The 12,012-nt window shown below is 39.4% G+C and overlaps 1 protein-coding gene across 3 annotated transcripts in view; it reads right to left on the bottom strand.

Annotated features, from left to right (window-relative positions):
• Positions 1–12,012, bottom strand: part of rbfox1 (RNA binding fox-1 homolog 1) — a 554,543-nt gene that overhangs the window by 292,334 nt on the left and 250,197 nt on the right. For 2 of the 3 annotated variants that reach the window (XM_033644552.2, XM_078161769.1), the window contains one exon: positions 3,527–3,561. The exons of the other annotated variant lie outside the window; for it this stretch is intronic. In XM_033644552.2, the coding sequence (XP_033500443.2) occupies positions 3,527–3,553 (27 nt within the window). In that variant the 5' untranslated portion in view covers positions 3,554–3,561. The remainder of the gene's footprint in view (positions 1–3,526; positions 3,562–12,012) is intronic. 3 annotated transcript variants of the gene reach the window in all.

The following is a 12,012-nucleotide window of genomic DNA, read 5'->3' as shown; positions in this document are numbered from 1 at the left end:
TTAGGTTTAGAAAAAATATTATGTTTTGGGTTAAATTGGGTATAATTCTGGTATACATGACTACTGCTCTCAGCTTTAAGTATGACGCCGGATGGGATTGGGTTGAGTTAGCTGAAAGCCCAATGCATCTCATACAGATGCAAAAGGGTGCCTTTGGAGTCAATATCACATTCTGATGGGCATGACAAGCATCCGTATTTGACGCTGTGGGAATGAGAACAGCCTGGGTAATGATGAAAAGAGTCAAACATCAAGTGTTTGTGGTGATGGGCAAGAGCTTTACCCATGAATCCCCAAGTGTGCCCTGTGTTTCTTTATGTTCATCACCTGCACAAACAGTTCCGGTGAATGTTTGACACAGCAGGTACTCAAAAATAACAAGTTGGATGAGTTGTCTGTATAGACTTCTGACATCCTGACCTCTCATCAGAGCCAAACACAACTTCATTTTGAAACCTAAAAAAAAAAAAGCAAGTTATGTTTAAGCTTGCAACTCTTATTTAACTTATTTGGGGAGAGGCACAGGGTCAAAGATCTTTTGAGAAATAAAAAACATATCTTGCCGACGCTTCCAAAACGGCTCAGAGACATTATTTTATGTCAAGTCTGACATATTTTACACATATAATTTCCTCCTGCACAAACGTAATACAGTAAAGAAGCATAAGATTGTATGTTCTATAACACAGTAATGTCACAGTAAGGATGACCTTTGACCTTTTGGATATAAAATGTCATCAATTCTTTATTTTATCGTATTAGACATTCATATCAAATTTTGTCCTAAGCTTCTGAATTCTTGAGTTACAGCCAAAAACCTGTTTTGTGAGTTCACTCTGACCTATGACATTTCACCACTAAATTCTCATTAGTTCATCCTTGAGTCCACGGGGACATCTGTGCAAAATTTAAGAAAATTCCCTCGAGGTGCTCTTGAGATATCGCATTCCCCAAGAACAGGACAGAGGCAAGGTCACAATGACCTTGACCTGTGACCATCAAAATCTAATCATTTAAGGTGAACATTTATGCCAAATTTGAATAAATTCCATCAAAGCGTTCTTGAGATATTGCGTTCACAACAATGAGACAAACAAGGTCACAGTGATCCTGACCTTTGACCACTAAAATCTAATCAGCTCATTTGACAAGATGGATGTGCCAAATGTGAAGAAATTCCCACAAGGCATTCTTAAGATTCTTGAGATATTACGTTCACAAGAATGGGATGACAGACAGACAGAGAATCTAAAAATGTAATGCCTCCAGCAATGGCTGTCGCCAGCTTGTAGGCATACTAACAGGACTCTGCAAACTTTTAAAAGAGAGCAGAAATGATTACCAATAAGGTTACCAATCCCATACATGGCAACGCAGCTGGCAGCATGGCAGCATTGCAACTAAGGGCAACTTCTCTATGATTATTGGCTCCATCCAATCTCACTAACAATCCATATCATACTGTATCCACGCAAGCTTTTTCCTTGAACTCTCAGTATCCCTGGCACCAGCAGATTATCTTGTTAGGAAAAAAAACAAAACCTTTTTGCAGTATATATCTAATTAATATTTTTACGGGGCCCTTTGGGGGGGCCCTCCCTTTTGGGGGCCCTAGGCAGTTGCCAACCTTTTGGTTAATGGTGAAGTCTGCACTTCCTTTATTAGCCTGGCTTTAAAAGCAAATACATACTACAGTTATTTGAGGTTCATAATGTCCTCTGAGCGTCATCTCTTTGATCCTACAGGGTTCACAGTGTGCTCATGTTCAATATACTGTAGGTTAGATGTTGTGCAGAGGTCAGCACAGATAACATTAATATTTAATAGCACATATTTGTGTTGCAAAACAGCCATAGATTAAAAGTGCATCACCTTTATAAAATGGCATCACATGTTAAGAATTGGTTTCATACTGTAGGTCGTATAGAATCATGGTGATTATTTGACATGTCAGGACTCTAGAATGAAAATACAGAATACTGAACTGAAACAGCAATATTTTCATATGAGTGTGATGGGATGTATGATATGTATAAAAAGAGTATCTGCACACTTGGATCAATGCAAGTATCTTTAATGAAGAGTCATCAGGTTAACAGGGTAACCCTGATGAAGGTCTTTTGACCGAAAGCTTGGTTCATTAAAGATACTTGCATTGATCCAAGTGCGCAGATACTCTTTCCTACACAAGTTTGACACATGGTTTTCTGGCACCTTGGCATATTCTGGTCATGAGTGCTGTGATTTGCTCCTATGTATGATGTGTATGAAAGTAAACAGTGATAGAAGATCCTGCTGTGATTAAAAATGTGTGTTTATCATAAAAATACCCCTAGGGCAAAGTAACCAAACAGAAAATAACCAAAAACTCTGAGTCCAGATCCAATCTGTGAGTGTAATCTATTTGCTTCTCATTTCCCCATTATCCTGAAGGAAATACTTGATAAATTCTTTATGGCTATGGACAATTAAAAAGAAATGAAATCGGCTGGTAGCTGTGTGTAGAGGGGATTGCAATAAGATGCCATGGCATGAATAATAACACTATTGCTGGAAGTTTATTTTTAGACTCAAAATGCTCCCACAACTTAATGAGAGTTATGCTGCATGGCATCAAAGCCAACACGGGCTGTACTTACTGCTGCTGTAACTGCATTTTTTTTATTTATTTATTTTAGGTTTATGGTCGGTTATTGGAAAAAATCATTTTTGCTTAACCCAGCAATAAAATACAGAAGTAGACTCAAAATCCCATGAGGCAAGAAGACAGCAAAGAGGCGAGAGCTCTGACTCATTAAGTGTGGATATGAGCTAGCTCTACTCAATCTACAAGATTTATAATGAGGCTCCTGGTTCACTGCTATTCTCAAGTCTCTTGTCAAGTCAGTAATGAGACCAAAACATGCTCATCATACAGATGCCTCATACATACCACTAAAATCAAAGCACTCATTCATGGAAGTCTGAGACATGCATGGAAGCATGTGCAAACACAAACTACAAAGACGACTACAAGGTCTACAATCTGAACAATCTGAGATACAACATACTGTACAGAATACGCACTACTCCCAAAGGCTGTGAGATTAATAGACTTGTTTTATGTCACATATACTGAATTTTAATGTGTTACTGACTGTAAGTGTTGCAGTTTTTATCAATGGATTATTTATTAAAAGGTACAGAAAACTCACCACTGTGAATTTGTAACTACATGGATGTAAGTTTTGTTGGTGGTCTTGCCATTAGCTTTTAAAAAGGTTATATCAATTGATAACACATGTTTCAGAGCAATAACACCAATGATGTGAGGGGAGGCATCTCCTGCATCTCAGATTCCAGTCGCCAGGAGAAAAATTCAGCATTGTACATTTGTGTACACCGCGTGTTAAATTGGCTTATGAAACAAGCAAATGTAACGTGTGGTTACATTACATGACAGTGTGTGGTGTACCAAAACACTTCACCATATGTAGACATATGCAGGTGCTTTCTGACAAATATACCTTCATATGGCAGGACTTACCCTCAGCTGCTCTTGCTCACAGCTCATTAGTTGGCCTGGAATGTACAAGAGAAGAAACAATTAGCTGTTGACTCTGAAGTGACCACAAACCTTAAAAGCCTCCTCCAGCAGCCATTACCACAGATGAGCACAGCCGTATTAAATTATTCCTTGATTCCTGATCAAGGCAGTGAAAGCTACGGCTAAACAAATCTGTAAAAAGACTTTAATGTTGCAAATTTAACAATTAAGACAATTTCAGTTTGTTAATGGAAAGTGTTGGTTTCACAAGCCAGGGAGAGGAAATAACAATAATCAGACTTAAAGCTTCACCACACACAATATTTGTTGCTGGGTGTTTGACCCATCCAATTTCCCTTCCCTTCTAAACTGACTTTCCTGCTCTTTATAGGCTACTACGTCAGTTGCTCTGAGCATCAAATACTGTCAGGATGGGTTTACACTGAAATAAGTTCAAAGCCTAACGTGTCTCACAGATACTCCAAAAGGTGCCTTTGGTGTTTGTAGGGGCATGATAAAGCATTGGTGATTGACGACCTGGGAATAAGAATCACTGGCTTACCATAGTTGCTGTGTTACCCTATAGCTACAATATCTGTATGTAGTCATAGCAAATAGGCCACATTTGAAGATTTACAAAAAACATTCCCATTGGATGTAAAAAATACTGCCACTGAATGTAATACCAGGTTTTGCAAAGACATTCATTACTGACTTATGCTGCCATATTGGGTAAGGCTGTCATAGAGAACTGGTTCAATACTTTGCTCAAATTCTGCTAAATGGTCATTGATGGAAGGTCTACACACATTGTAAGTCAGTAAAAAACAGTATAACCTCTTATGATTTACAATCTCCATTTTGGAATTTCTGCTGTACAAGCAGAAATATTAAAGGTCAGAGGCATCCCCTAAGGACCATGAATATCTGCGCCAAATTCCTCAGCAGTCTGTCTTGTAGTCGATATTTTTCAGTTAAACATAAACTGAGGCCATTTCACTGACACCCCCTTACAAAATTGTGGAGTAATTTTCTTCAGTCTTGCCAAAATCAAACTTATCTCTTCCTGCCACTTGGGCCACAAAAAAATGAGAGGTTGTTTAGATCAGCTCACTTGTTCCCCTGTCTCTGCCATGCGTTCCTCTCTCAGGTGTACATAAACCCACTACTACGTCCACACACCTCCTTAATCTTTACATCCAGCCAACCTCTCTCCTTTGTTTATTATAGCTTTTTCCTCTTGCTCTCTTTGTCAGCTCCCTCATTGGTTTTGCCTACTGGGGGTTTGCTATGATTTCCATAGCTTCAGCATTGATTTGGGAGACAGAGGATAACCCTGTGAGGATTATGAAGGGAGAGATAATGGGTGGAAAAAGGATGGTGGAGAAAATTGTTCTGATTGTATGCTGATGCTTTTCTGTGTGACCCCCAGAGAGACATGTTTCTGCATCACATTAGGACAGTGCTTAACCCAGGACTGGAGAGGGAAAGACGGAGGGAGCGTAGGTGGTTTTAATATTTGTATCATATGTTTCCTCATTTCATTAATGAGGTCAAACCGAAGGGAAGAGGTTGGGGAATGTGTTGGTCATACCACACATACATAATATATAACATAGTTTTTATTTTATCTTATTTTATTTTAGGGGGATGATGAAAAGCAGGTGAGACAAGACATGACATAATGTATTAGGTGACATATAGTTTACATCCATACATAAATGCTTCACAAACATCTTACCTCAACTGCACAAAAGATTTATACAATCAGCACAGTTTCAAGGTGGGCAGCCAAGACTAGTGTCACCAATTCAGTATCTGAATGAATGAACAGGCGAGTGATTTTGGACACAGCCTTGGTGTGTAATTCGTGTGTAAATATGAGAGTTGACAAAGCATACAGTTGAACAATCACTTATGGAGAGACCTTCAGAAATCTTTGTACAGATTTTCAAATCTGGCACACCCAGTCGACATTCACAAACCTCAAACACTTTTATGCTACAGAATCCCTGACAGGCAAAATGAAAAATAAAATTGCGGGCAATGTTGGCCAAAAGTTTATCTCCAGGAGATATACTTAGGTTTTGGCCAACATTGCCCGCAATTTTTTTGTTGTTCTTGTAGCACAGTCGATGTGGGGAACACATTTTCACCTTGGTGCTTGAAGTAGCTGTACAGAAACTCATATGCTCAACTTGACTCACATGCTGGTGACACCAGCTCCTATACAAAATTGCTGCCCTCAACACTTCCTGTACATGCAAAGCCCTGCGCAACATTTTACACCTTAGCCATGCAGAAAATGCTGGAGTAAAGAAAAATGCCAATAAGTCTGCTGATGAAAGCCAAATGAGTCTGACAGGAAGCAAGAGAGAGGGAGCCTATGGAGAAATGACACAGGGGTTATAGAGGGGGCTGGATCTCACACCAATAGCTACAGAATCAGCCATTCAGCCACAGAAGCTGGCTGCTGCCAACCAGATGTCAATCTATCAGTACCAAATGATTTCTTGCGCTCAGATTTGGGGAATAACTTCTTTCTGAGTGTTATAAAAAGGCAAGTGAGGGCCTAGGTATTCCCTAAGTGGGTTTTTATAGCAGATCAGACCTACCGAGCACAATGTCAGCATCTCTCTCTCTATGTTTCATCCAGTCAGATGGGTTTCAGTGGGCAGTTGTCCTCTTCGATTACAATGTTTATCGTAAAGGCAAAGGGGGTCTGCCCATTGGTCCAACAGCCCATTGTTCTGACCATATTAAACCCATTGTTCCGAAGTCCCGTTGTTCCGAAATCATCAAGATGCCCTGTGGTTAAGGTCTGGTTAGGTTTAGGCACAAAAACCACTTGGTTAAGGTTAGGAAAAGATCATGGTGTGGGTTAAAATGAAAAAGAAAGTGGCAAACACATAAACCGTGAGCCTGCTTCGCCTCAAGCCTTTCCCAGCTGACCCAGAGCCGGTCGCAGCGCACCATCAAGGCAGAAATACGCCCGCCGGGAGCCGTTCAGCACCGCGGAGAGCTCCCCACACAACCCGAACCCCAAAGTTAATAACAGGAGGTTATGGTGTTTCATTCTCTCCTCTCTATGACACTTGTATCTCAACCAGTAGCCTACTTTTGTTGCGTTTGCTGATCCTCTATGGTACACAAATACAGTATAACCTAGTATAATCACATATCGGAACAACGGGACATCAGACTAATGAGAGGTCGGAACCAAGGCAAAGCTGGTTCTTGTTTTACTTGAATAAATAAATGTTTTAGTCCCTCCAGGATTTCACAGTATTGTAGTCGCAACAACTAACACAAGTTCAACCATTCACTTGTTCATTTAGGTTTTGGTATGGTTCAGTTCGGTATGCTTTTTTTCTCTCTGCAGCCTGTTTTGTTTTGAACTATTTTCTTCTGAAAATGTTGGCGTGCAGCCTCGCTCTGTGGACGTTAAACGGGGTGCAGACTTTCCTTTGTGTCACTGATAATGAGGAAATACAGTGACTGCTGGATGGAGCAGTGAGTGACAACAACCCCGCCCACAATTAAAGGTAAGGTTTGCAGTGTAAACGCTAGGATCTAGGTACCATGTCTGAAGGGTACTTTCAGTTCCAAAGGTACCATACATAAAAATGTTTGGTGGAAACGGGGTTTTACAGGCCCAATACTTGGCGACAGACAACCATTCACACTCACATTCACACCTATAGGCAATTAAGAGTCACAACTGAAACTTAGGCTAGGCAAGTTTAACCAGTCCCCATGGATTCTACATGACATTGCAGTTTTGTCCAAATTCGCTACTTTCCCACAGATGTGACATATCATTGTAGTTCCCATGAGTCACCAGCACCATTTCATTGTTTCTGGTTGTAAAGATGCAGTAATGTGCGACATGAACGTCCCACATTTACCAACAAAAATTACTGCTAAAGACTATGTAAGACAATTCCCTGATGTTCTGTATGAAAGTGGGGGTAAACTGTTTCGCAAAGTTGATTAGTTTCAAATATTTGCATAATACACAAAAAAAGCAAAGCTAAAAAATAAATGACATGACAATTAAATAGGGCACATTATAGCACTGAGTATATGTAATGCTCTGCTCATTCTTTAGAATAGAGCACATTTTAAGTCACTATATCTTGATGAAAAATGCATTGAACTCAACCTGACTGAGCTATCTCTATCATTCAGTTTAGGTATGTTATGTTATAAATATCCACCAGACATCACTGTGTCTTTAAATAGTCTACCTTTTCAGTTCGCCTCCCGAAGTTAGTAACAAAAAAAAAAGGTCAAACATAGTAAAAGTAGGAATATTTTTTTCAACATGTTATAGTTTAAGAGGTCTTACTGAACAGATTTATGTAACTAGGCTATACACAAATAAAAGTCGAATAAGGGTCAAATATATATATATATATATATATATATATATATATATATATATATATATATATATATATATTATTTCTTTTTAAAAAAACATGCTCTACTGGTTCATTTGTCTTCTCATGACCAAGATAGTGAAGCTAAGCTAATGTTGTAAAAATTGGCAATTTACTAAAAAAAAACAAAAAAACACGGCTGATCATTTTTAAAGGAGCTATATGTAAGAAATAATAATATGTCACAGAGACTAAGTAATAATGTTCATATAACATACTGATCTCACCGACAACAATAGTACAGCCAGAATATTCGCATTTAAAAAACATTTTTACAGTCTGCAAATCATGTTTATGTTTTGAATTTGTGTTTTGGTCTGTTGTGCCACCCACCGCCGTCTACCAGTCACACAGTCAGTAGAGTCTCAGCATCAGTTACAGTTACGACTGAGCTACAGCAGCACGGCAAGCAGCATTAGCAGTGTCCCATTACATAGCATTAGCAGCCGGCTCCTCCTCCGTTGTATCCCAGCAGCAGCGTTAGCAGCAAAGCTAGTGAAGTTAATAAATTTACAATATTGATCAAATTTTTAAAAAGAATGGATGAATGTTAACTCCTGTTTATATCATACATTTAATGTTATTCCAATATATATAGACATCAGTATAATTTTTTATCATTTCTGAGATGTTTTCCAAGTATTGCAATGGTAAATATCTAGAGAAAATGCATGGAAATAACACTAGTACTGGTAATACTGCTAAGTCCATGACAACGAATTGATAGATGTTGTTAAACTAACATATAGGCATTATAACAGTACATTATTTGTAAGTTTGTTTTTTATTTCTGTATTACAAATACAATGAAGTGACTTCTCAACCATTTCATAGAGGCCCATATTAAAAAAAAAAAACTATGAGGGCTGTTAGAAAAAATAAATAAATAAAATAACATTGATTTTTGTTATTTTTGCCCCATTTTTTCTTTGCTAATTCTCAGTGGGAACGATAAAGGGTTAAGAGGCGATACTGTATTAACATGAACAAACAACATGACATTGTTAAAACTGATTTATAAAAATTCTCATTACATATATCATTTAAACCACTCTGTGTGTTGTAGGTTGAATTGTTGTTCATAGACAATGCGGCTTGTCATACATCTCACACACACACACCACTGCCTTGCTAAAACAGCACATATAGGTATTTCAGCCATGTTTTCAGTCTTCTGTCTCATCTACAAAAAGACATGCATCTGTAACATTTAGTCCAGCTCTCTCCATAGACAGTGCAACAGCTTTTGTTTTACTTGTATTACACGTGTGTAAACGTGTCCTGAAACATATTTAGGCTTCAGTTCTATTTCTTCCGTTTTATGTGTGATTGAGTATTGTGCTCTGAGCACTGCCAAAACATAGGTGACCTACACTCAACACTGTCCCTGAAGGCATCCTGTGTAGACACTGATAGAGCACTGAAGCTGCTGCTGCTGCTTACGCTACGTCTCCTATGTAGACACGGTGTCAGTCAGCCGGCAGGTCGTCGTAGTGTGATTGATGGTAGGCTCTCAGTGCTGCTGTGGTATTTCTATAGTAAAACACTTTCAGGACAAGTTTAGATTTTTTTCAAGGAGCAGCTTCTTTTTCTTATGATGGGATGAAAGACATCAGAAAGCAGAGTTTTAAAGGTTCAAGTCCAAGTCATGTGACTTAATTCTGCATCGCTGAAGGCTACTGCATAGTCTCTGTATTTTGGTGTTGCTGCATGATTAAAGGTGCAGGTCGCTCTGCACTGTATTGTCCCTGCGTGCACAGCGGTAATTTCCTTAACCGTGCTGGTTTGATACCTTGGTGACTCACAGTATGTCCCAGTTGTCTGTTACACCAGTGCTTGCAGAGGGTTAATAGCTTAGTGTGAGCAACACGTGTTTTGTCATATCTTTCTAAAATCCTATATCTTTACCTGAAATACCATCAACCCTTCACATGATTTTTAAACTGTCAGTGTGACGAGCCATGCCTCTAAAGGGGATAAAACAACTGTGATTGGCCATGATTGTCACAGCCACTAACACGCCCACCTATAATGAATAATGATGTGTTCTTTCTGATCCCAACCCGTATCTAAGTGAGTAATACGTGCACCACCGTGCGAGCCACAAATGTACCAAAAGTGTGTTGAAAAGCCTGATACACGAAACACTGCAGGCTGGACTCGAGCCATGACGCTGGATTCACCAAAATTCCAATGCCAAAACACTAACATTTGCGTGCAAAATCTTCCAACATAAAATGCACATCAAGTTCAAGATGCAAGACAAGAGCCCTTTTTAGACAGGAATTCTACAAATTTGCAGGAAAGCCCAATCAGTCTTCTTTCAGCTTTGGCAGTATAAAAACAAAATCGGACAGTGCGGCAAAATCCCGCCTACTTTTGTTTATTTGTTTTATTTTTACTTGTTTGTTTTTTGGGGCAATGGGGGGCGTGAGCAAGTTACAAAACTTGTAGCTCAGCGTGTGACGTAAACAGTGACGTACTCTGAGGCAAGCCGCAGCTGGTCAGTCCTTTGGCTATTCTCTATTAAGTTGGCCCGTCCTTCATCATCCCTGTCATCTGGCGGTTAAAGGGCTCTTAGTTTGCGAGGGCAAGGAGGGTGTGCAATTCCTTGTCTCCCCAGTTGCTCATCTTTACAGTGTCTGTCAGGTTTGCGTTTCCCACTTCCTACTAACTGCTCATTCCTGCTATCAGCTGTTTCCTGTCTATCCACCGCCAGTGGACAACAACTCCTCCCACAAGTCATCAACAGCCCCTCCCATGGCGGAAGGCCGCCTTGTTCTGTTTAAACCAAAAGGGTTCTGCCAATATGTCTACCATACGAGGCGGAAAATTGGGCACCTCGGATCAACTCGCCAATCCGGCTCTGTGTGTCTAAACGCTCACAGCTTGCCGGCAAAATGACCCAACATTCGCAGAAAATCTGGCGGTGTAAAAGGGGCTAAGGATTTCAAGCTTTTGTTTTTGGCAATGACCAAAACCTTTTTCTACCTTTAAACATCTCATAGTTGCTATGTGCAGACATTGTAGAATGTTTAATTTTATTTAAATAAATAAACCATCCAGTATTAATATTCTGTCTTGTAATAACGTAGGTTTGTACAACTCTAGCCACTTCTTGGTAAGTCCAGAACGCAAAACAGCTTGACAACCAGATTGCCCAGAAATGTATTGGTATATTGAACACTGACTGTTACTGTAGTGCCATTATTGAAAACAAATGCCTCAGTTTGGCCAGAAGAAATAATGCAATCTCAACAGCCAACTGCTGTGACACTTTCTGACTCACAGTCATGCTCCTCAAAGGATAACAACTTGCCATTGTGGACACTCCATGAGCTTGGTACAAACCCTTTTCGTGGCACTATCCCCAGTGGAAATAGCTATGGGTTGCTGAAGAGCACCCACATTTGTTTGCCTAAAAGGCGCTGCAAAGACAGTGATGATTGGCTTTAAAAACAACCAATTTTGTTGTTTGTTCATTTCAAACAATGGTCTGCAGCTTGGTAGGCATCTTGCCTAGGTGTTACAACATCCACCATCCCCTCCACCTCCTGATGACGAAGCCAGCCCATTTACTACATCATCTCAGAAAGGCTGATGTGATATCCATGAAATGTACAAATGTAATGGAACTGTAGTTTGCAGAGACATACAATGATGAGATTGCTCGATTATTCAATTTGTTAATGACTCAAACCTGCAGTCATCGCTGTGGGCATCTGTCAACTTGTGGATATTCTTAGTCAGCATTACTATAGGTACAATAATTGAAATGTAAAACATCAGTGTTTAGACATGTTTATATTCCACTGCATTCATTTAAGTTTTAATCATCTGCAGTCTTCCTATATTGCCTTCATTATTAGTGATCACAGCCCAACTGCTTCCTGCTTATTTGTTTGCTGGGATAGGTAAATTGTAATGCATAAAGCTACTGTTGATTGTAACACAACACTTTTTGAAAATGTTGAAAATGTTTCACAGTAAATGCATTTATATGTAGAGGCAGTGGTAGGCATTTAATGTGAAAATAAATTT

Source organism: Epinephelus lanceolatus, chromosome 18, assembly GCF_041903045.1.
Source record: "Epinephelus lanceolatus isolate andai-2023 chromosome 18, ASM4190304v1, whole genome shotgun sequence".
Lineage (NCBI taxonomy): Eukaryota > Metazoa > Chordata > Actinopteri > Perciformes > Serranidae > Epinephelus > Epinephelus lanceolatus.
Note: the sequence above shows the minus strand (reverse complement) of the source record. Positions and strands in the feature narration are given on the sequence as shown.